General features: G+C 38.2%; 1 protein-coding gene across 24 annotated transcripts in view; it reads left to right on the plus strand.

Moving 5' to 3' along the window:
* Positions 1–23280, plus strand: part of HDAC9 (histone deacetylase 9) — a 472156-nt gene that overhangs the window by 334285 nt on the left and 114591 nt on the right. For all 24 annotated transcript variants that reach the window (XM_065051253.1, XM_065051249.1, XM_065051254.1 and 21 more), the window contains 3 exons: positions 193–313; positions 5861–5910; positions 20760–20867. In XM_065051253.1, coding sequence (XP_064907325.1) covers positions 193–313; positions 5861–5910; positions 20760–20867 — 279 coding nt within the window. The remainder of the gene's footprint in view (positions 1–192; positions 314–5860; positions 5911–20759; positions 20868–23280) is intronic.

Genomic DNA, 23280 nt, shown 5'->3' on the forward strand with positions numbered 1-23280 from the left:
ACACACGCATTTGTTTTTCATATAGCATTGCTTTAATAAACAAATCAGTGTCACATTCCTGCATGACGCAATCTCAACCCATTATTAATCATACTAAATGTTATTTCGGACCTTTACTTTTTTTCCTTTTTTTTTTTTTTCTCCCTAAATATTGTCAGTGGAATATTGTAGGCCTCTGCTGTTTTCTTTCAGCGAATTCGAGGTCGAAAAGCCAGTCTGGAGGAAATACAGCTGGTTCACTCTGAACATCATTCACTGCTGTATGGCACCAGCCCCCTGAACAGACAGAAGCTGGACCCCAGGAAACTCCTAGGTCTGTACAGGCCTCTATTCTACTGAGAACAGCACATTCCAGCACTGTCATTAGTCATAGCTGGTGTCAGTTTTAAATACTTGGCAAGCAGTGTGACAAAAATTCACTTTTTCCAAATGCATTGCTATGTGGAAGGAGAATGTTACAATGGAAGCCAAATACAGATTAGCAAAATGCACAGGCTGGAAAGCAGCAATAGAATTTTATCCTTCTTTGCTTCAAAAATCATCAAAGTGTTAACCCTTTACTGTAATTTGTTCTCCAACGGAGGTCAACAACAATTTTGAACATGGTTCGTCTTCTATCTCCTTGTATTCTTTTATTTGAAAATGGGAGTTTAATATACACTTGCTTGTCAGAATTGCTTGTTTGCTGTTCTTATTTGCTTTATTTCAATTATTTCAGCCATGCTGAGTGCAGATACCATGCCTAAATCTTGCTAATAAGTGAACCTTAATGCCTTCCCATTATGCAAGATATGATATGTTTCTGAATAACATGGGGGGAAAAACACATTGAAATATTAAATAGACCTATGGATGTACAGAATAGCACAAATCTGACAGGATTTTCATAGCAAATATCTTAATGCACAGCCAATGCTCAGTATCTGCTTTTTACAATAGCAAAGTAGAGTTAAACTGAGCTCTGCCATGAGTCTAGCATGAAGCAGATCTACTTGACAGACCTGCTACAGAGAATATGAAAGGAAACACAAAAATTGGTGCATATTGGAAATAATCTGAGTGTAATCCTGCCCTTTATGTCCCAGCACAGTGGATGCAACACACTAATTCTCAGCTATTTTTATAATGCTTATTCTAAGACCTGGAGCTTTTGCTAAATGTAATGAAGTGCAACCCAAACAAAAACAACACTAGCCATCAAAAGAATTTGCTACCACAGTTCTAGTAATAGCTAGCAATTATCTTGCTTTGGGAACTAATGCTAAGCAGACTGTTGATTCAGTGAGTTGTAACAGTAGATAAGAAAAATGTCTTGATCACAATACTATGTAACTTTCTACATCTTCTTAGCCAAAGCAACATCAAAACAAAAATATTCACAGTATGGTAGATTGTTGGGAGCTTGAATTTCTGAGGTAAGAAATCCCCCTTAAAAAAAAAAACAAAAAAGTGTTTCCAATAAAAAGCACTAAATTCCTGCAAAATGAAAATTTGGAAACATTTTGAATTCATCAACATTGTCAAAATGTTCCATTTTGATAGAGTCAAGCATTTCGTTTAAATTGCATTGGTTTTGATCCATTTCATATTAATTTTTACATTATCTAATACAACATACCTTAATATAAAATGGTGTTCCCATCTTGGATCTCAGTGGTTGACCACCATATAAGATGCAGTGTGTAGTTACAGCTACAAGGTGAGAAAAGGATCGGACCCAGACATCCTTGCTGTATTTCTGCCTGTGTATAGGAAAGACAGAAAGCTTTGTTTACCCAGTCTCAGAAAACCATTTCTTTGCTCACAGATCGTTACTCGGCACTCTTTACCTTTTTCACTTGACACTTAGTCCAAAATATTTACTTTCTGAGTTTATATCAAGATCACACTCTTAGCATACATTCTGAGTGTATCCTTGGCTTCCTGCCCTTTCTGTTTCTGTTTCTGGGTTGTTTTCTTGCTGTGTCTCACATGGCCTTTTACCAGGACAACAGTCAATGAAACACCCTTCCCACATGCTTTTGCATGTGCCTGGTTTTTGATTGGAAACTCTAATCATTTGAGCTTCCAGACACTTTTATAAAGGATCTTTATTGTTTCTTGCATTTTTTCCAAAATGTGCTGTTACTCTTCCATCTTTCATTGTCCCCAGTTCAGTGAGGTTGAAACTAACTAAACCTGACATTAAAATTAGCATCTTGGTATAGTGTAGAAACTCAAAAGGATATGTAGCAATGAAGAAAAATCTAAAGGAAATGTTTCTCATCAAAGATGTCATCAATAACAACATTGTCTCATAAAATATTTCTATTTCAATGAAAGTGCAGTTTTTGCTACAGAAATTTTGCCATCACATTTTGGCTTGGCATCCTAATGAAAAGGATGACTTACCAATTCCTTCCCTTACTCTTCTACCCACCCAAAAAGACAGAGGTACCCTTTGTTCTCCACTTGTGCTCCGGGAAAGTGTTTGTTCCCTGTCTCTGTTCAGAAGAGTACATCTGCACATCTGCATTGTCTGAATGTCTTTTTTTTTGTCCTAACAAGCCACTTCTGTATCTTTCAGACAGAAAATAAACACTTGAAGGAATAAAATTTAAGAACAACTAGGACTAGAAATGTGCCACTTATCAATAAATGCTTATTTCAGTTCAGGAAAAAAAACTGTTCTGGAAGACTCCAAAGCGGAACAACTACGAACTACAGAAATCAGTAAGAATTATGCACACAGTTCTAGTTCACATATTCTTATTGCTTTCAGAGTATAAACTTGGCTTTATTTTCCCTACATCAGGGCCTACAAATGCAGCTACTGCAAATGATCACTTCAACTTCTATTAATGTGCTATTGTAGTTAAACTTTTGACTGATCATATTTCAGTGTGGTGTGTTAAGCAACATGTTATGTTGCATTACATTGTCTTGACATGAAGGAAACTAATATACAGACTATGCGTCACATTGCATTATGGTTTCATGTGACAGAATACAACCTTTCAAACCTCTTTGAATAAACTCAAGGGCAGACAATTATCAAACAGATCTTACAAATTTGTTTCCTTCTTCCCTCTCCAACCATAAGTAAGAAAATGCTTCTAAAAATCTGGTTTCCAATTATTACAAGTTTGTAAAAGTGAGAAATACGCTGCCAACAAATCTCTGACAGTTAGGCTGTATTTAGAGTACAACTAAAAAGTACATTCACAGAGCATCTTTGCAATTGCAATTTCAAGTTAGTGAAAAAAATGACCACTTTGCAAAAGTGGCTTTGTTTGTGAGGAATGATACTAAAAACAATCAGGCTCCTCAAACTGTGCCCTTTCACAAATGAATACATTTTCTAATTTTTATATTTTTTTTGAAAGAGAGTTTTTGCCCATTACTTTTCCTGCTCATCAGAGTCTCAGTCCCCAGTTGTCAAACTCTGAAGCAGCTTCCTTGACTTCTGTAGGGGCCCTGACCTCAGTCAGTGACGGGTGCCTCAGCACTAATTTTATTAACCAGCTCCTATGACACTTGTGGGTTGAAATTTTAGAATACATATCTTTGATAATTTTTCTAGCTCTATCAAAATTGTTTTGCTGAATTTTCTCTAAAAGATATTTTATTCTGAAATTATTTGCTGGTGGCTACAAACTCTGTCCTGATGCAAGACCAAAAAAAGTAGGATTATTTAAAATTTGTCTTCTGTCTTACCTGGAGTATCCCAATATCTTTTTTATTAATATTTTGGAGGTATTCTGGGGTGGGAAAGGTGTTACTTGAAAACTATTGTTATTTATTAAGTTCTGCTGGTGCATCAACTCCAAACATCATGGGAAATTCTCACATTGATTCCTTTTCAGGGTTTGCTTTTTGCTACTGATTTTCATTTATTAAAAAATGAGTGTTTTGAGATCTTTCCTTACTGTAGGGCTAGCTGAGTGTTGGTCTCACTCTCTCGTAGTAGAACCTTTTCTCGCTGTTCTTCTGATGAAATCTCAATGTTTTTCTTGTTCTGCAAAGCCTGTTATCTTCTTTTTTTGACTACCATGCAATAAGAACTGAGTATCCTGGCAGGTTTCTTGGTACACTGAAAATGCTTCATTCATCTTTCCAGTGGTTTAGTACTATCTGTTGATTGAATTTAGTGGCCTTCCTCACCATCTGCTTTTCTGTTTTTACTTTGTGTTTATTGGTTTTAATTGTGTTTACCAGGCACGTTGTGCACAACTGCAGGGAGATAAATGAGAATTCATCCGTTCTCTCTTATGTCCCAACTCTGCAATGGAATTTAAGAAAAAAGGTCTAGTTATTCAATGTGCTAAAATGCATTCTTTTATCTCAAATTACAGCTTATGTTTCCATTATTTTCTCCTGTCACCTTAACAGCACTAATTTTTTATTTTTTTGCTCAAGACTTTTCGATCTTCTCCCCACTAAAAACTGAAAAATTGCTGTTCACATTGATCCGTGGATCTGCTTAGCAAGAGATCCGGAAATTCCTCCTGTACTTCTGCTCCGACCATCTCCTGCAGCCAGCATTTCCTTGCATGTCTGGGGCCATTAGGACTCACAGTATGAGAATAATCTGTGTAGCTGCTGCACCTGCATTTCCCCTGGTAGCTCCACAGGAGGTTTTGTTTGGCTCCTCTTGCTCACTGTGCAAACTGATCAAAGGTCTCTAGTTGGTTAAAAATGCATCTTGGATTTTACTCAAAGTGTAAAGCACTTTCTTCATCTCAGACTTACAGTCTGGTCTCTTGTACTTCAAAGATGATGACTTATAATTGTCTTTATGCATTTCATTGTCACCTGCTAAACATGAGTAACTGCAGTGTTCGCCCCTTCCGTAACAATGAGTGGCTCCTCTAGGTAACTTGAGTTGTTCACTATCTAACGTTTCCTCCAGATGGCAAAGTTACAAAGTTAATTCTGTGATATGGTGGGGAGAAAAGCCTGTGTTCTCTTCCACAGCTGCCTTAGGATCAGATTACATACTGGGTTAGGAACTGCATCAAATCCTGAGATCCTTACCCGGTTTTCATATTGTCCTTATCAAGACAAACAGAGAGTTTAGTGGTATAAAAAAAGAAAACATGAATGAATAAAAAGTGAGTATAAATATGAAGTTAAACCCTATTACATTATCTAATGTATAGAGCACAGTAAGCTAGAAATTAGACTCTAAAGCCTATTAAGTTTCTGTTCCCTTTACTAGAATGTATTTACAGAGTAATACTGAAACAAGTCTTATTTTGTTTTATGTTTTAAAAATATTAACATATTCATCGATGGTATGTAAATGAAGAGAACAGTATTTCTGCATAGGTAGGAAGACTAAGGCTGTGATTTTCAAAGGAAAAACTTTTTGGAGAGATGAAGTTAAGAAATTAGTCATCAGTTTAATACCATCTTAATGAGGTTCTCTCTGTTGTCAGTGAAAAGAAACAGGCACTTCTGAAGCACAGTTCATCCCATTAGTCATCTAGGCTGGGCAGAGGTGCCTGCCTCACTCCACTGGCTGTAGACGTAGCTGACTCGCTTAGACAAGATGCTTATCAGCTACAGATATCAGGATGACCAGTCACCCTAGTTCAGGGTGACTTTCTGTGGAGATTTGATCATTATAGTCCTTTGAAACTGCTGCTTACCAATCTTAAGATTTGTCATTGCAAAAGAGTGCCGTAAATGTCCCATGGCTGATTTGCTTTCTAAATTCTATTAATATTTTTTATTCTAATATATGGCATTTTCAGCATGTGACAGCCAAATCTGAATTACTGTAAAAAGTGATTACTGTTCCAGTGTTTAAATGTCTTTTTGATAAATGATGGTGTTTTTTTTTTTCTTTGTTTGTTTGTTTTCCTTTAATATATAGGAAACGTGTCTCAAAAACTCTTTTCCTTGTTGCCTTGTGGGGGACTTGGGGTAAGTAGAGGTTTGCTTTTTCACAAGAGGGACAGCACACAACATATGTATTCCTTCATGAATTCTTTAGCACTATTGCATTTTCAGTTAAAGTCTTCAGAAACTGATAAAAAGCCATTATCGTACTGTGTTTTCCAAGACACAGAAGACAGTACATGACAATAAGCATATGGAACAGTTAGATTTTGTGGTAATGTATGCATTTCTTCATTGTCTGACTTCAGGTATTTCACACAAGCTCTATTTTTGAGGAAAGTAATGTGTATGTAATTGTTACAGCAGTATAAGCTTTGGAGAAGCTGTTCTGTGTACTGTCGAAAGGTAAACATGGCTTCACATTTCTCAGAAAGGACAAAAAAATTACCAAAGCTAACATTTAGTAGGCTAAGTGGTCACTAGCTACTATCTAATAACTTGTGTGTTGTTAAACTAATACATTATTTGAGTATTTTTATGTCCTATTTCAAAACTGATTCATTCTGAAATATAATACAAGCTTGTCAATATTAGGACACAGCAAACAAAATACTGCAAACAAAAATTCGTTGCAACACAAGGTAAAGGAATTAACCTAAATTATTGAAAAACATGTAGAATGGAGAATTTCTACCTATGTTGGTATCATGGTCCTATTAAATTCCAATAAAGACAACACCAGGGAGAAATAATTTTTCATGTACAGGTGTTTTTCACACAAAAGTATTCTATACTTTTGGTCCAGCTGGGACTGCTATTTTCTGATGTCAGCAATATCAAAGTTTAATGATGATATTATCAGATATTGATGGGTTGGCTGGATGATGCGTATGTCTTTTAGTTCCCTTTCACTGTTTCTGAGTATGCAGGAATAAAGGCACAGTCTCTGGAGGTCAACTTCCAATGCAACCTTCTAACGTTTTATTTACTTTTACATTTCACAAAAGATAAATTCCATACCATACTAGTGTTATTTATAGGAGGGTATTTCATTATGACATACCTGACAGAAGAACTACTAATTTTGTAAGGTTTTAATACAAGAAAAAGAAAAATGCCATTTTAGCTGTCAGTATTTAGTAATTTTTGAGGATTTCTGAACTATGACTTAAGGAACAAAGAATGAGGAAGAAATGGCAGTTATTGCAGCTCCTCTACTGTGGACTGAGCTTGCTGAGGATCCTGCCTAAAATTTGGTGACTAGCAATTTGCGTGACTAGCAATTTGTGTGTGGATCAGCTAACTTTACATATTGAGACAGACATGTATGTCCACAGGCACCTCTGTGCACTATCATGGGCACACATGCACACACACACACACGCATATATGCACACGTGTAAAAAAAGGTATATTTTCATGCTGTTGTTGAAGTTATTGAGAAGTTTAGAGAAAATTGGACAAGAATAAAGTTGGTAAAAAATGTTGTTCAGGCTTCTGAGTAAAGAGAAGCTGATGTAAAATTTCTTCACAAATCTTTTTGAGGGTTTTGGCAAGTAAATAGGACTGTGGTACACTTTGAAAAATAACGTATAAGATTTTTCTATGAAACAAGTTATTGTGGTATTAAAAATTGTGAATAGAAATATGCTTTGCAATCCTTCTGCTAATGAAAGTACATTTTCTATTTTAAATGTAACACAAGGCAGAGATGCTCAAGATAACTTCATTTTTTTAAGCACTTAAATTTATCTACATTTTTTGAGTCTGTTTGCTTTATTTCTTATTTAAAATAATGGAAATTTGATTAAAGAACATGTTGTAGAAATTGATCTTTTATTTATTTTTTTTCTAGTTGGTTTGCCTTTCTACATGTTATTATTGTCAGGCTTGCTGTGGGGCTCTTTTAAAGGAATGGGTTATGACCTTTTTCAAGGTAAATAATCAGATTAGGAGGTCTTTTTCAATGATATTTAGCTGTCTATTGGTTAAGAGGAGCTCTGGGAAACGGAGCTGCTTCAAATTGTGAGGAAAGCAATTCTTAAGTTTACTTTCAAAAATGATGCTGCAAAGAAAGAAAACAGCATTGCTAATTAGTATCTTTCCACTTAATTGAGGGTTATAAAGCAATAATCAATGTAAAGCAGTACGAATAGTTTGTGCAAGGATTTTAAGGAGGGATAGAAGCATTAATTTTTTTGTTTTGTTCTTTTTTTTTTTCTTACTTGATTGATTTTTTTTTGTTTGTATGTGGGTTTTTTGTTTGTTTTGTTTGTTTGTTTGTTTGTTTGTTTGTTTTTCTGAAAAATACAGCGAGAAAGTATTAAAAAAAAACAAAAACAAAAACAAAACCAGAAAGACTGCCATTCTTGCAGGAGACTTTATGGCTGCCTCTTGAACAATGGTTTTCAGAGCTCTTTGGTCCTATTGTCTTCTAACGAAAAGGGGACCTTGCTGGCTGTTATCATGCAGCTCTTCTATTACTAAATAGACTAATGGTTAGACTACCCACATAGGGAATGGAAAACCTAGGCTCATTTCTCTCCACTGCCAGGCTGGATTTAATATCAGAGCTCACATCTCTTAGTGGACATTGTTACCATAGATTGTTCCTGGCCGGGGACCCTCACATCACACACTGAAGCTGTGCCACTGTTGAAATAGCACTGGGCCAATAAGACTGCGCATAAGTAGGATAAAGCCCATGTAGCTAAGGCTATGATCTACCTATCATACATTTATAAATAATGTGAAGTCCTAGCTCAGAGCCACTGCTCCACAAACAGCTTCTATATTTCGTATTAAAGAATCACTGGATGAACTGTAAACTGCTCTTGGCGCAAGGACTGGAGCCTAGGACTCCACAGGCATTGAAGACATCCCAGCTGATGAGCTATAAAGACTTTATCAGCATGAGTTTGGGATGGCTTGCATTGTTCTCAAACACAGGTCTGACAAACCTTTGTAACCCCAAATTCTACTATATTGTTTCATTGTTATCTCTTTTCTAACAGCACAAATGAACATCAGTTAAGATCAAGGATCATCTTCTTTGGAGATTACTTACAGTTACAGTAAAATAAAGTTTTCCCAGTGATTTTGAAAATCAAACAAGAGGCAGTGTCCATAACTAATATTTTCTAATCCTGTTCCATCATGGTTCTAAATCTTTTGTACCAGTGCAAAATGCATGTAAAGCTACTGTTTACTGACTTTGTAAACATTTTTCATCTGTATGAATTTTCTTTCAAGTAGTGATAGGAACTGTTTATGTCAGGGTCACTGGTGGATTTGGTTTGGTATGTGTTAGACTTTCAGAGGAAATCAAACAATAAACTTTATAGTTTTATAGGAAATTATCTAAGTAATAATTAGCTCTCTTATCTAAGAGCACAAAGCTTTTTCACCCTGACAACCAAACTGAACAGGTCTAACAGCTGTCTAAATCTAACCTCCTAAATTTGTCCATTACAGGTTTTCTTGCAATGATGGTTAATTTTTTATCAGAGGACTACCCAGGGTCAGCAGTACAACAGTCACTGAATATGGGACCTCTCTCTTGCAATAATGCTTTTTATTCTTTTTTCAAGCTTAAGGCAGTTCCAGAACCAACTGTTGTTAAAGAATTCTATAATAATACCAGGGGGGATGCAATTCCTTGTGTTGGAGAGAGAATAGCAGCTCTACAGCCAACAGTTTTAATAACAAGAGATGGTTTCTTGCAGCTGGTCAGAGGTTTGGAATGTGAACAGGCTTCCAGGAGAGGTGGGTAAATTGCAGGTGAAGTGGCCAAATGGGGAGAATAATCAGAAATTACTTTTTGGTTCTGTGGATTATCAGACCATTCCACAATTTTTCATCTGTAAACAGCTGCTAGAACTATAACTGATCATTTGATCAATGCATCCATCTATTTCAATTCTTCTGTTGTACTGTGAAAATGACAATAAGAGAAGCAGAAATCTACTTTTAATGGCACTAAGTTTCATCTCCTTTCCTCAGTCTGTCACTAAAAATAGTGATTGTTTTCCTGCCTGTTTGACCTGCTGCTGTGTGAAGAAATCTTGAAGTCATTTCTCAGCCATATTTTTTTGTCTAGTTGATAGGCAAAAAACCCACAAAAGCAAAGAAGAGCAGTCTTTTATGATAATGTCATCATCGGCTCCTAGCTTCAAACACTTCTGCGGCTTTTGAATTGTCATTTATAACTTGGAACTGAACCGACCCATAATTCCCTTGATGCATTTAGAGAAATTGATAACAGACTGCTTCTTTTATGGCTCAGAGGAGGCAACTCCAATCACATCACTATTGGCAGTCAATATTATTTTCTGACATGGTTGTAAAAGTATAAAGGGGCTTATGGCATTTGTTTAGATGAGGAATGGGGTCTCAAGCTGTGCTGGGGTTTATGGGTCCAGATTACTGAGAAGCAAAGGGAATATGATGTTTGCAAACAGGATATGATTTTATTTAAGTTTGGGTTTCATACGTTGCTCCCTGGGGATTGTCCTGCAGACAGCAGAGAATTTCACTTTTATCATATGAAATTGGGCAGTTATCCAATCCCCCCTGCTCTCCCCCCACCCTCCAAAGACACTGCTCCAAACCTGTAACGTGTAAAGGCAGATCTTTGAATTGCAAGAGGAGGAGCTGGGGGGGAACACCACCCTGTGAGAAATCGAACTTTTGCCGAATAAATATTTAGTGAGCTGAATAGACTGTAAAGCTACAAAAACTCCCTACATTTTTACAAAAATCACAAAATATTAATATTCTGTGGATGTTGAATTTCTTCCTGGCATTCCTTGCTGTGGTAGCTGGACAGTACTGCTTTTTATCCTGACCACACAGGAACAAAAGCAATAAGAAAGGCAAGATTTCACTGTTATACTATTTTAGTAAGTCATCCAGGCAACAAATTGTTTTCTGCTGTTTCTCATATCTTCTGCTTCTTCCCTTGATCTTCTCAGTCTGGGCCCAGGAAGAATTTTCAGCCTTTGCACATTATGACTCTTCATTCCTGTTATCTGTATAAGAGCTAATGGTACCTACCTAGCTCCATTACCATGGTACAATAGTGTAAAAATTAAGAAAGTATTGGTGATGGCATTGTCTCCTTGTAATAGATTTCAGGTTCCAGGCTGCTTAGGGATGTCTCCTTATATCTGCCTGCAAATCTGGCTGTAAAGAAGTGCCTATGGTTTGGGCACTCAAACTGAACATCACCTCCACTCAGGTGTTCTGATAAACTTGTGTCCTTCCCCTGTATCCCAGGCTGTACCAAAACAGGTATAGTGCATGCATAATATCGACCAAAACTATGTCTTTTTCCTGGTTTGGGGAAAACAATCTGTTTTTCCTAGAAGCTCAGCTAATTAGTATGATGTCTTTCACCGTGAAATCATCACTGCTAATATGTTAACCTATCAATTGAAACTACTTGCCTGAGTATCCTTATTAACCTGCTGAACTTTGCCAGTTATAATATTTTGGAGCAAATTGTAGGAGACTTCTGGGAATGAAAGACTGGTCTGCCTCCTAAGCCTCTCTGGCAACTACACCATCCCTAAAGAAATTCCAAGATTTAGTCAAAACAACCTCACAGGCACATTATACTTCAATTGATACACTTTGCACAACTGTTTAGGACTCACAGTTACACAACATTGACTGTGTGTCATTTTCTGCAGAAATCATAAAAATACATGACCAAAAAGGCCATCCTAGTACCACCCCAAGGCACAACTTAAGGCCAGTGGGGATGGGACCAGAGCAAGGGCTGCAGGTTTGTCATCCCGGAGCATTTAAGCGTCTGCATGCTCAGACAGTTTGTGCAGTTCCAGATAAACATATTTAAGCCACAGAATGAGGGAATGAGTGTGTAACGTGCTCCTAGCCGCTTTGGTGAATGCACTTTTCAGGTAATATACCCTATCAGTTCTGGCAATTCATGGGAGCCAGCTGTTTCGGTGGACTATGTTTTGTAGGAATGGACCAACTGACATTACGTTTTAGTCAAGCTCTCATGCATACAGAATTGTAGGGTTTCTAGCTGACCAGCTCACAGCTTCCTTGAGTGGGCAAACTGAAGAAGAAATTGGGAAATGAGAGAAAAACTGCATTTTACTTGTTCTTAGCTCAGAGCATCAATTGTCTGAAGACTCACTTGTCCAGCTTCACATACCTCACTTTAGACAAATTAGTGAAACAGCCAAAGCAGGACCCTGACCACCCTTGCTTGCCTGTATAACCATTAGAGAGCCATGTGCATTGCTAGAGCACGAGTCAGTTCACCTAAGATCAGAAGAACTGACTGGAAGTGCTTAATTTCCTTCATTGACAGGGACTTGAAGTAGCTAGGTTGCCAATTTTAGGCACATACATCTTAGAAAAAAAATAAGTTAACAAGTGTGAGTCTGGATGATCAGAACAGGAAACAGATACTCTTCCTTTACGGAGGTACAGAGACTTCATCTGTGGATCTGGAAAGTGCAATGGTGTCTTATCTCTGGCAGGGAAGGAACACCACATTTAGCATATCAATACCATGGCCCCAAAAAAGGAAAAAATCTCTTCACGCTATGGAGCTGATAATATTTTTTCACCCTTTTTAACCGAGGACCTTTTCTCCTTGGTGCTAGACCAGATTCAAATTGTAAACAAAGATACAGCACATGGAACACAGAAAATTATTGAGAAATTAATGAGCTATCATAAAGTCAAACCTTTAAAGGTCTTAACTAATTTTGTACATTTCCTAAAAACTGTTGTGTTGCCAAAGGCCAGCATCTTGCAAAGAAACCTTCTTATTTGACAGAATATGAAACACTTTATATATATATATACATATGTTAAATGTAAATAGTGGAATAGTGTCATATACAATTTACTATTATTCACTCTCCCCAGATTCAATCACACAGACACATATGGATTTGATAGGGATTCTGTAACTAAAGCAGAATTCACATTTGCACTTTAAAAACACATCATGTGTTTATTGATAAAATTTAGTCCCCAAGATGGACAGAAAAGCTTTCTGAAGAGGAAATGTTAATGTGTTGCTTGTCTGAATAAACACTAGGTTCTAGCATAGCTCCATGGTGGCCTCTAACATAAAGATCATCTACATCCCAGAAAAAAGCTGAAATGCTGTGTATTGCTAAAATGTGTTCAGCAGCAAATGATCAGACTTTAAAAAATAAGGCCTGAACTCTGCACACAAAAGTTGTCTTTTCTGTAACAGTACACATTACAACCAGCTTCAGACCATTCTATCTATTTGCCCATGAACTCCTGGAAACTGCATGATCAAACATAAGAAGGCAGTTGTGCAAGCATTTTCACACACTAATCCATTAAATACTAAAACAAATGTCAAGTTAAATTAATAGAGTACTCAGGGCTACGTCTGAAAGTGCAGTAACATTTTTACAAGCATCTGGTGATATATGCCACATATCTGAGACTTGAATCTGGGCCTAAGTGTTTTATTTATGAGTTTTTTCTAAAAACGAGTTCTAATCCACATCTAATCCATGCTATCCTCCCTTCATTTCCCTACCAATGATCCACACAGCACTGTTTCATTAAGGCTTTCAGGTCCTTTAGGGTGTCTCATGTATGCTTTATGAGACCTAGAGATTCTGAATGCCTGTCATAAAACTCAGTTTAAGAGAGTAACCAAATCAAACCACTTCTTCTGAAGATACTCCGTTTGGGCTTCTGCTTGATTTAGCAGGATTCTTTCCTGATGCTCATTTTGAATATAAAGACATTTATTTTTCAATACATACTTCACACATTTACTTGTTCTTTTGCAAACCTTCAGGTGAACTCCATTTGTACAGAAGTATGGGTGCTGTATTTTTAACAATGGCTGACTACTAACATCAGCAACTCTGCTAGGCATTCAATTACTAATTTTTACTTAGATTATTTTTTTCTGATTATTTTCTTAAAATTGGCTTTGATTTATAATAGCTTTATAAATTAGGTCACTATTAACAGGTAAAACTTTAAAAATGTTAAATATTCTGCAGACCGTGGGTACATGTACTGTCCACATTCCTTGTTCTTGCCCTGAAAGAGGGTTTTGTGGGCAGAATTAATAACCTCAATTAGAAGTCAATTTCCATGAATACTATTGCTGACAAATTCTCCTACTGTAATTACTCAAACACAACAAAGAAACCAATGCAAGCTCAAGTAAATTCCATCCTTTTTGTTTAAGCAATGATTTGTGAAGATCCTTTGAACTACTCATCCCATTGGAGCCTAAACATCACATCCCCTTCACAATTAATTTGTAAACCAGACTGGTAGGCAAGAAAATATGAAAAGCTGATATTCTGGGTACTCTTTATGGCAGGCATTTTAGATTAAAGCAGCTGGAAACAACTTTGACAGGACAAATCTCTAATATGGCTGAAAAATAACAGTAAAAATAAGGTAAGTTTACTGTACATATTTTCCCTAAAGAAGCCTGGTTTTACACAGTTCCTGTATATGGGATTTATTGAAGAGACGTCAGCCATGTAAACTTTTCTTCCTTTGTTCCTTAATGAAAGACATGGCTGACAGGCCATTCGTTAGATGTTGTCCCTTGGAGATGGTCTGCACACCTTCGCTTCTTTAGTCATGGTGAGATAAAACAGCAGCTGAGAAGCACATCGAGGACCTTTTGCTTCTTAGTGGAAATCACAGAGGTGATGGATGACCACCAGGACATGTGTAGGAGTGGGAGGTGAGAGCTTTGAGTGTGGCACCTGGGAAGCTGCACTGCTCATGGTCAGGAGCAAAGTATCCCAAACTTATGTGCTAGTGTTTACTGGCACCAACTGTCTCCAAGAATGACACACTCCTTGCTGGAAGTGGTAGCAAGATGCCACACACAATTGTTAGAGGCTGCAACACTTCAGGAAAATATCTGATTTCTATTTTCATGCCAGAGAATTTAAAAAACACAGTGATGCAAACATATTTGCTCTGGTGTAAGTAGAAGAGTGTAAGACTCTGAATGCTTTTAAAGTTAAAGCACAGTAATTAACTCCACAATACACAAGTTTTATTTAATTGCAGTATCATTGAGGAGGTCTGTACTCTCCTATATTATTTCTCACAGTTTAATCAGTTCGTTTACTGCATATAGCTATGCTGTTGCTAGCTGACTAGATTTTATTCACTTCTCGATTTTATAACCACTTATATCAAAGGACAGTATTTTTATGTGGTAGTTTTTCCAGATTTGTGTTGAAATGTATCCATCTGAAATGCATACTGAATTAACTTCCATATATTATAAGAACAGTTGAGCCCAACCTCTGCTTTTTAAATAATGGGCAAAGACTCTAAACTACTGCAACTAACTGCTACTTTTTAGTTTGTAGTTCAGGACATTGGACACATAGGATACAGTCACTGCTGTCAAAGGATCATCACAGGTCAAAAATTTTCATGAAAAGGTAGATGACAGATGGCATTTTTTAACTATTTTCAGAAAATAAGTAGAGCATCCCTGGGAGGGACATGTCGTAACCCCAGGAGGACTGGTTTTGATTTTTATGATGGCAACAGTTGTGCAGAGAATCCAGAGCCAGATGAGTGATTCAGTATATTTCTAATTCTTTCTAGAAGTTAAAGCAGAATTCCACTGTGGAAGCTGGGTTTATGTTAAATCACAAATTGTGTGTGTGTGTGTGTGTTTGAGAGAGAGAAGGCAAGCTCTAGGATGCTTTGTCAGAATCCATCCCAAAGCAGTAGCATGGGATCTCTTTTATGTTGCCCTATATTTGTCAGTGGATGTGTATTTAAGGCAACTTCAGAGTTTACAATAATTATTTAAGAAAGAGAAACAACTCACCCAGGTGAATACACCACACAGGGTATGAAAAATGGAATGGTATGTCAAACTGTGAGCAGAATCTCTGGTCAGCAGAACAGTGACCCAGTGATCATCAGGCAGATCACAGGAGGTTTCCAGAGGAAGGAGGACTGAAACAGAGGATGAGTGAAGAGATTCTCTAACCAGGGAAGGGACAGGTAAAACAAAAGGCAATTACAAATATATTTTAAAAATTATTTAGAATTACTATTCATGCCACTTTTTTGCCTCCCTGAGGTAGGTTCCAGATAAATGTAAATAGCAGGACAAGTAACATTTCCGGTTTCAGCAACTGTGGTGATTTCAGAAAGGCCTCTAAGTTAACAGTCTCTCAGATGTACTTACATATCCCTTTTTTCCACCTTCACATGCACGTGCCGCAAACTGAGCACAATATGAGGAGTTGGTAACTTTCAAACTTTATAGTCAGTCTTCCTTAACATGCAATATTCCAGCCATGAGGGGGTACACTATAAGCTTTCTATCTGCTGAAACATATCTGCTGCAAAGCTTCTTGTTTCTTAGCTTGTTTTTGTCTGCTTAAAGTCTTCACCGTGAAAGTCAAATTATCACGTAGATATTTCTTGCAGGAAGCATCCCTATCAAGTTCTTTTTGTAGTGCAAAGCAGGGAATTTCTGCACACAGGGCTTGAAACATAAGTTGCATTCAGTAAAGAAAAGTTACCTACATTTCTTTTCACTTAAGTCATTCCCTTCCTCTTTAATGCCTCCACATCCACTTCAGGGACAGGTAGCTTAATTTCTATCATCTGTAGCTTTACAGAGTATTAGCTTTGCTACACATGCCAATGATTGAGCTATACTAGATGTGCTTGAAAAAGCCTACAACCTGCAGTGCTCATTCAGGAAACTCGGAGTGAAGTAAATCCATATGTGTGTTAGAAAGTCAGTGTTCAGATAGGGCTCGAGTTCTCTGGCTCTTGGTGCTCTCACGCACAATCCTTTGAAGAGCTGCAGCAGTGAAAGGATTTTTGATAACAAAATGTGTAATATGCTCATAGTTTAACACTGAAACTATTATGCTTTAGATTTTTTTTTATTTTTCATGTGGTTGGACATTCATAATGTTTTCCTACCCTGACAATTTTTTAAAGGACTCTTAAATGAAAATAATGTATCTAATTAAGCAGAAAAAAAGGGCTAAGATTCTGTGTTAGAATAAAACTACAAAAACTCTAAATCTTGTTTAACATTTTCTGAAAAAAATTCCTAATTAAGACAGGGTTTTCACTGAATGGTTCAGCTGCTCCAAATCACTTGCAGAACAAAAATAACCTCTTATAAAATTCCATCTGACTTTTTCATAGTCTGTGATTCAGACAGCATCACATTTGTCACAAATTCATGCATACTCAGCATTTAGATAGACTGTCAGATACACGTGATATTTACATGAACTAGAACCAGAAACCAATGTCTGATCTTATTCCCTTGTATAAAATCCAACCATTTAATCTAATGGGAATAAAGAAAAGCATATCTAGTAGGATTTTACATTGCTACATTTCATATATAGCTTGACAACTGGGCCAGCTAGAAACTGTAATTTTAATGGGTTTGCCATTTGTATCACTGTATTTCATCAGTGATTTACAATGTATACATTGAGTATCACTAAAAGAAAATCTGTTTAAACACCTGAAACATTTAAGGCAATACATAGCACTAACAGAGATATAAAATGGAGTGAAATGGCATTTTCCAGTAGCTACAGCTAAAGCATTGGCTGTGTGATGAAAGTTTTTCTAGGCTGTTCTTCATCAGATGTTCCTCAAAAATTCAGTCTTAAATTTTGCGTTAACATGAAATTGAATTTGACATCTAAGTTTGTAATACTGTGCCATTAATATGTTTATGTTAGTTTTCTTGTGTTATAATAACTGCACTAAGTTACACAGCTTCAGTTGGCAACTCCTGGATTTGAGGGTCTACAATTTGTCATATGTACCATGCCCAAGAGATCAGCTAAAATATCTTGAATTTCCTATGTACATTCAGGTTTCATTTTTTTAAAATTCCTCAGGAAACACTGCTTTGTTTCCTGATTTCCCATTTTTATTGGATCACCATGAGCCAGCACTGTGCCCCTGTGGCCAAGAAGGCCAATGGCATCCTGGGGTATATTGGAAGGGGAGTGGTTAGTAGGTCAAGAGAGGTTCTCCTCCCCCTCTACTATGCCATGATGAGACCACACCTGGAATATTGTGTCCAGTTGTGGGCCCCTCAGTTCCAGAAGGACAGGGAACTGCTGGAGAGAGTCCAGTGCAGAATCATGAAGATGATTAAGGGAGTGGAGCATCTCCCTTATGAGGAAAGGCTGAGGGAGCTGGGTCTCTTTAGCTTGGAGGAGACTGAGGGGTGACCTCATTAATGTTTACAAATATGTAAAGGGTGAGTGTCAAGAGGATGGAGCCAGACTCTTCTCGGTGACAACCAATGATAGGACAAGGGGCAATGGGTACAAACTAGAACACAGGAGGTTCCACTTAAATATGAGAAGAAACTTCTTCACAATAAGGGTGACGGAACACTGGAACAGGCTGCCCAGGGAGGTTGTGGAATCTCCTTCTCTGGAGACATTCAAAACCCACCTGGACACATTCCTGTGTAACCTCATCTAGGTGTTCCTGCTCTGGCACGGGGATTGGACTAGATGATCTTTTGAGGTCCCTTTCAATCCCTATGTTCTGTGATTCTGTGAAAATTAGGTAGCAGTCATTCAAGTGGTATGAGGGAAAATTTTTAGTGGAAGATATTTGGTCTTATTGTCCCAGTTCAGTCCCCTCACACTCAGCTGAAAGCAGAAAATGATAAATGCTGTATACTGGCCAATACTCAGTGTTCGGTGGTTGGAGAGTCTGCCGTCTCATGTGTCAGAGCAGACAACTGTCTTGAAGGGTGGGTACTCTCGAGCTGTGGTTACAATTTTAACTTAATCGACCTTCCTGGAAATGAATCATAGTCCCTTTGAGGATGCAGGCTCCTGCTCGTGCCCTGGTGTACCGAGCAGCTGCCATTGAATCATTTTCATCAGCCACTCCTTCATGTTAACCTTAATTTGCTAGCCGTAAAAATAGTAAGACAGTACTCCCTCCCAGCTCTCTTGTTGATACTTCTTTATTTAAAGTACTGCACAGTATTTTTCAAACTTTATTAGAGTTTGATTAAATTGATTTAACCAATGACCTCTACTTACTTATCTCCTGATTTGTTTTAAATATGAAAACTGATTCAGAGTTGCTTTAAAGCAGTTGAGAGACAACTTGAAGGTCTGCCTAATGTTAAATACAACTTTTTTTTTAACAACTTGGTTTCTTTCTTATTTCTTGTTGTAATTTTCTTAGTTACCTATTGATTTCTGTGTGTCTTTGGGAAAGTTAATTTATTTATTTATATTTCAAGCTACCAATCTCTAAAACAAATACAATAAATCATCCTGTATCAAGCTGATGATGCTTAATTGTGTTTGTACAACATTTTGACTTTCTCAGATGAAAACACAATGTGATTTTATTACTGTTATTCTAAACTTTGCAAGCGAATCCAGTCTTCTTATTCAGGTCTACCGTGGATACGAACTATTTTCATTAGTTCTGCTGCGTGCACACAAATCTGATCAAAACGATAGAAAACTCAGGTCCAGCACACTGAAAAATAAGATCACTTCAGTAGGTTGAAACATAATATTATTGTAACAGTAATGGTGAAGACATTTGACAGGTGTAGAGAAGATCAAGCTTCTTTCTGTTTCAAATGACTAATCAGAGAAATTCCTCAGAACCTCCAGAGTTGAGTAGCAGTTGCATCCAGTTGCATCCATTTTCAATTACTTGATTACTTTTTTTTTTTTTTTTTTTTTTTTGAGAAATTAGGAACAGAAGCTTCTGGTTCAAACTAAAAATGTCTCGATGTGCTTGGAAGTTACCCAAATAGCATCTGTTACAGTGTTTTGTCTATTCCTAAACATTTTTCATGATGAATGTGTACAGTATGATACAATTAAATGCACTTCCCATGGAGCGTCAAGAAAGTCTGGCTGTCTCTTTGGATGACTTTTTCAGACTGTTTCACACCATCATGTCTGCTTGGCAAAGTATCATATAAGGAATATAAAACATTTCACCTGTATTTTTTTGTATGTTTCTGCAAATAGTTACTGAAAATAGATTTCAAAAATAAAATTTGAGCACACCAATTTAAGTTGTAGAGCAGCTGCATAGCCATCTTTATAATATGTCATTTATAATATTTTATCTTTACAATATTTTATCCTTCTGTTTTATATAATGTTTTACATGTTGTACTTGCTCGTTTAGAAGGAACAAAAGATAATTTTCTCTGCTTTAGAGTAACCACATTCATCTGTTACAAAGTGGGATCTAAAGCCCTTCAAGCCAAAATTTATTAGTTCATCAAACTTCATTTTATTTAATTTTCTGTCTATGGCAATAATGGCACTGAAAATGATCCAAACAATTAATTATTCTGATTTTTGGTCATTTAAAAATTGCTCCTGCCTGGGTGGGAAAGATGAGTGTTTGTTGCCCTTCTTTTTTTTTAAAAAAAAGGGGTGACGACCCGAGCCCCTGGTGAGTTTTGGTCGCCGGAGTTGCTGGTGGTGGCTGCTGTAGCCAGGGGTGGCTGTCCCCACTGGACACTTGGTCCCAGAGCTGGCAGGTCCCCGTGCCCCCACCAGTGTGAGGACCTGGCGCGCTGCATCTGGCGGCCGATGAGCCGGCCCGGCTTGGCGATGTAACACTGTTTGTAATGAGAAATCTAAACAGGGAATGGCAGCGAGGCATGACAGGAATGTGTTTCCATTGGAGAAGCCCGTGCAGAGAAAAAGCATAAGCAAAGCCATGTCCAGAAGGCCTTTCAGCTGGCCAGGACGGAAGACTGATGTTATTGTACACGGGCTGTCACGCTGCCAGCCTTCCCTCACGGTTTGTTTTCTCTCATGCTCTCCCTCTCCCTCTCCCTCTCCCTCTCTTCCCTGCCTTCCTCCCGGGGCTGGCTGTTTGCTCAGGTGGACAGTGACACCGTTTGGAACGAGCTGCACTCGGCCGGGGCGGCGCGCATGGCGGTGGGCTGTGTCATCGAGCTGGCGGCCCGTGTGGCCTCCCGGGAGCTGAAGGTGAGGCCCGGGCCGCGCCGTGGGTGGGAGCGCCGGGGCAGCGAGGCGTGGGGGGAGGCTGAAGGGAAGGCGTTGTTCAACGTTCTGCTCCTGGGAGGGTGGCGGGAGGAGGGCAGGGGGCACGGCCACGAAGGTGTGGCAGCCCGGGCGGTGCTTCCAGTCCTCACCAGGGACTTCCTTGCTGTCCATACACTGGGGCAGTGGTGGTGGTTACAGAGCAGGGGGCTACAGCCCGAGGTGAAGCCCCTCATCGCCTGCACACCTCTGGGCAAGTGGCTGTGGTGCTGCCTTTTGAAGTTATTTCTTTAAAAAATAAAATTTAATATGTTGGTTTAGTTGTGCATGTAACCTCAGGATACCACCCAGGGAGAGGAGAGGCAAACAGTGGGCATGCACTCTGGGGGCAGAGGAAGGTGGCTGGTGAGGAAAGCCCTGACCTGGAGGTGCCTCCGTCCCGCCGGCTGCCCTGTGCTCTTCTCCCTGGCCCCCTTTCCCATCCTATCTCCGTGCTGCACGATCTGCAAGGCATGATGTACAAAACCCAAATTATCCCCAGTCTAAACAATTTATAAAAGCTCCAGGCCTGACGGACTTTGACATTTTATTTGGTATTTTAACAGCCCTATTTAAAGGTACACCATATGCAGCCGGAGTGCAGGCTTGCCCCAATAAACATCATTGGAGCTAACATGTCTCCTTAATGAAACTGTTTATTCCCTTTCCAGTCTAAATACTAATGGATTCAGTCTTGTTTCCAAAATCAAGATAAAAATAAATATTTTAGGATTCACATTATATCATTTTTAAACTCCAAAATGTGTTTGAACTTGAGAATTTTCTTTCTGTATATCTAATTTCAGTCAAAATATATTAGCTACATATTTGTGGAGGGGTACATATGTCTATGTGTATATATACATAGATATAGAATAGATAGGTATATAAATGACAGTGTGCTCGGGAGAAATGCAATACTATAGCTTTGACACAATTGAGTGTGGTTACTAAATTTTCATATTCAGGAACTAAAATCATTAGCCAGGTACTACACAAAATGTACAAGTTTTGAAATCTCAGATCAAAGACAAGGGTCCATCATATGGGAGCCTGCTGTGCATCCTTTCTGATGGGTACTGCATCCCCGTTAAGTTTTTTGGACAGAACTGGATTCAGTACACAACTCACTGTGCATTCTTCTCACCCGATGGGACTAATGAAAGTGAAGAAGGACTTTTTAGCTAGTTTTTACTTTTGGCAACTGCAGGACACATGTAGGTCTCTAAGGCAATATAAAAGCAAGTTTTGATAAGAATAATGAGAGATGTCCTATGTGCAGTTGACATGAGCAGGGTATACTGCAGAATCTTTACTGCTTACCTCTGTACATTTGTGGTATCTTTCCACAGTGTGAACGCTTCTGGTTGTTTCTATGTCTGTGATGGACACCTGAAAAGAAACAAACATCAGGCACTGTGAGACCTTGGTTGCTACTGGCATTGCAACAGTCTGTAAACAAATATTTAAAATTTAGTTCTAGTTTGTAGTTTACCATAAAATTATTGTTGATCCTAAATATAATCCTTGTGTATAGTGCAGGGAATTGAAACAGTCTCACAGAACTTCCAGTTGAGGCATAGGAAAGGTAGTTATTTGATAGATGTGCCAAGTAATTGATTTATACCAAATCATCAAGGAAATAGGAGTGGAAAGGCTTTGCAGCGAAAAAGAGTTGGGAATACACACACCATTCCTGATAGGCATTTATCTAACCTTCTCCTATACTTCCAGCATGAAGCCCAATGACTTACATGCCATCATGCCAGCTGTATGAACTAATAATCTACGTGTGGTATTTATAATTTATGGTTAGGGAGAGGTTACTAAGGCCTGACTGACAGAAGAAAATCATGTTAGCAGAAGTTCTGGAGTGCACTGATCCTGACATTAGATGTTTTGGCAGAGTCCTCCTATGTTTGCTCTCTCATTGCATTCGTACAAACGTGGGTTTTGCTGGCAAGTTGCTCCCACTAGCCTCATATGCTAAGTGACATTAAGGGGATTTTTGCAGTGTATTCTGGGGCTTTTTACTTGATGTTCAGGATGAGATTTTAGGTAGCTTTAAGATTTTAGCCCCATAGAGCTTCGTGTTCCACTCTGTGTTTGTGACATTACATCTTGCTTTTCCATCTTGCTGCCATTTTTTTTCTAGAAACATACATGCTGCATGTATAGGGAAAATGTCAATTCTGTAGTGTACTTGTGAAGATCTAAGGGAAAATAACTGAAGCTGACCATTCCATGTGCATTCATTGGCCAAATATACAAGTGAAGCAATCATTTGGGGCCTGTACTGTGAGCGCTGAGTGGGAGGATTAAGCTCTGACGGAGATCTGGGATGATGTGCCGCAGCTTC

This window comes from Columba livia, chromosome 2 (assembly GCF_036013475.1).
Source record: "Columba livia isolate bColLiv1 breed racing homer chromosome 2, bColLiv1.pat.W.v2, whole genome shotgun sequence".
In the NCBI taxonomy this organism is placed as follows: domain Eukaryota; kingdom Metazoa; phylum Chordata; class Aves; order Columbiformes; family Columbidae; genus Columba; species Columba livia.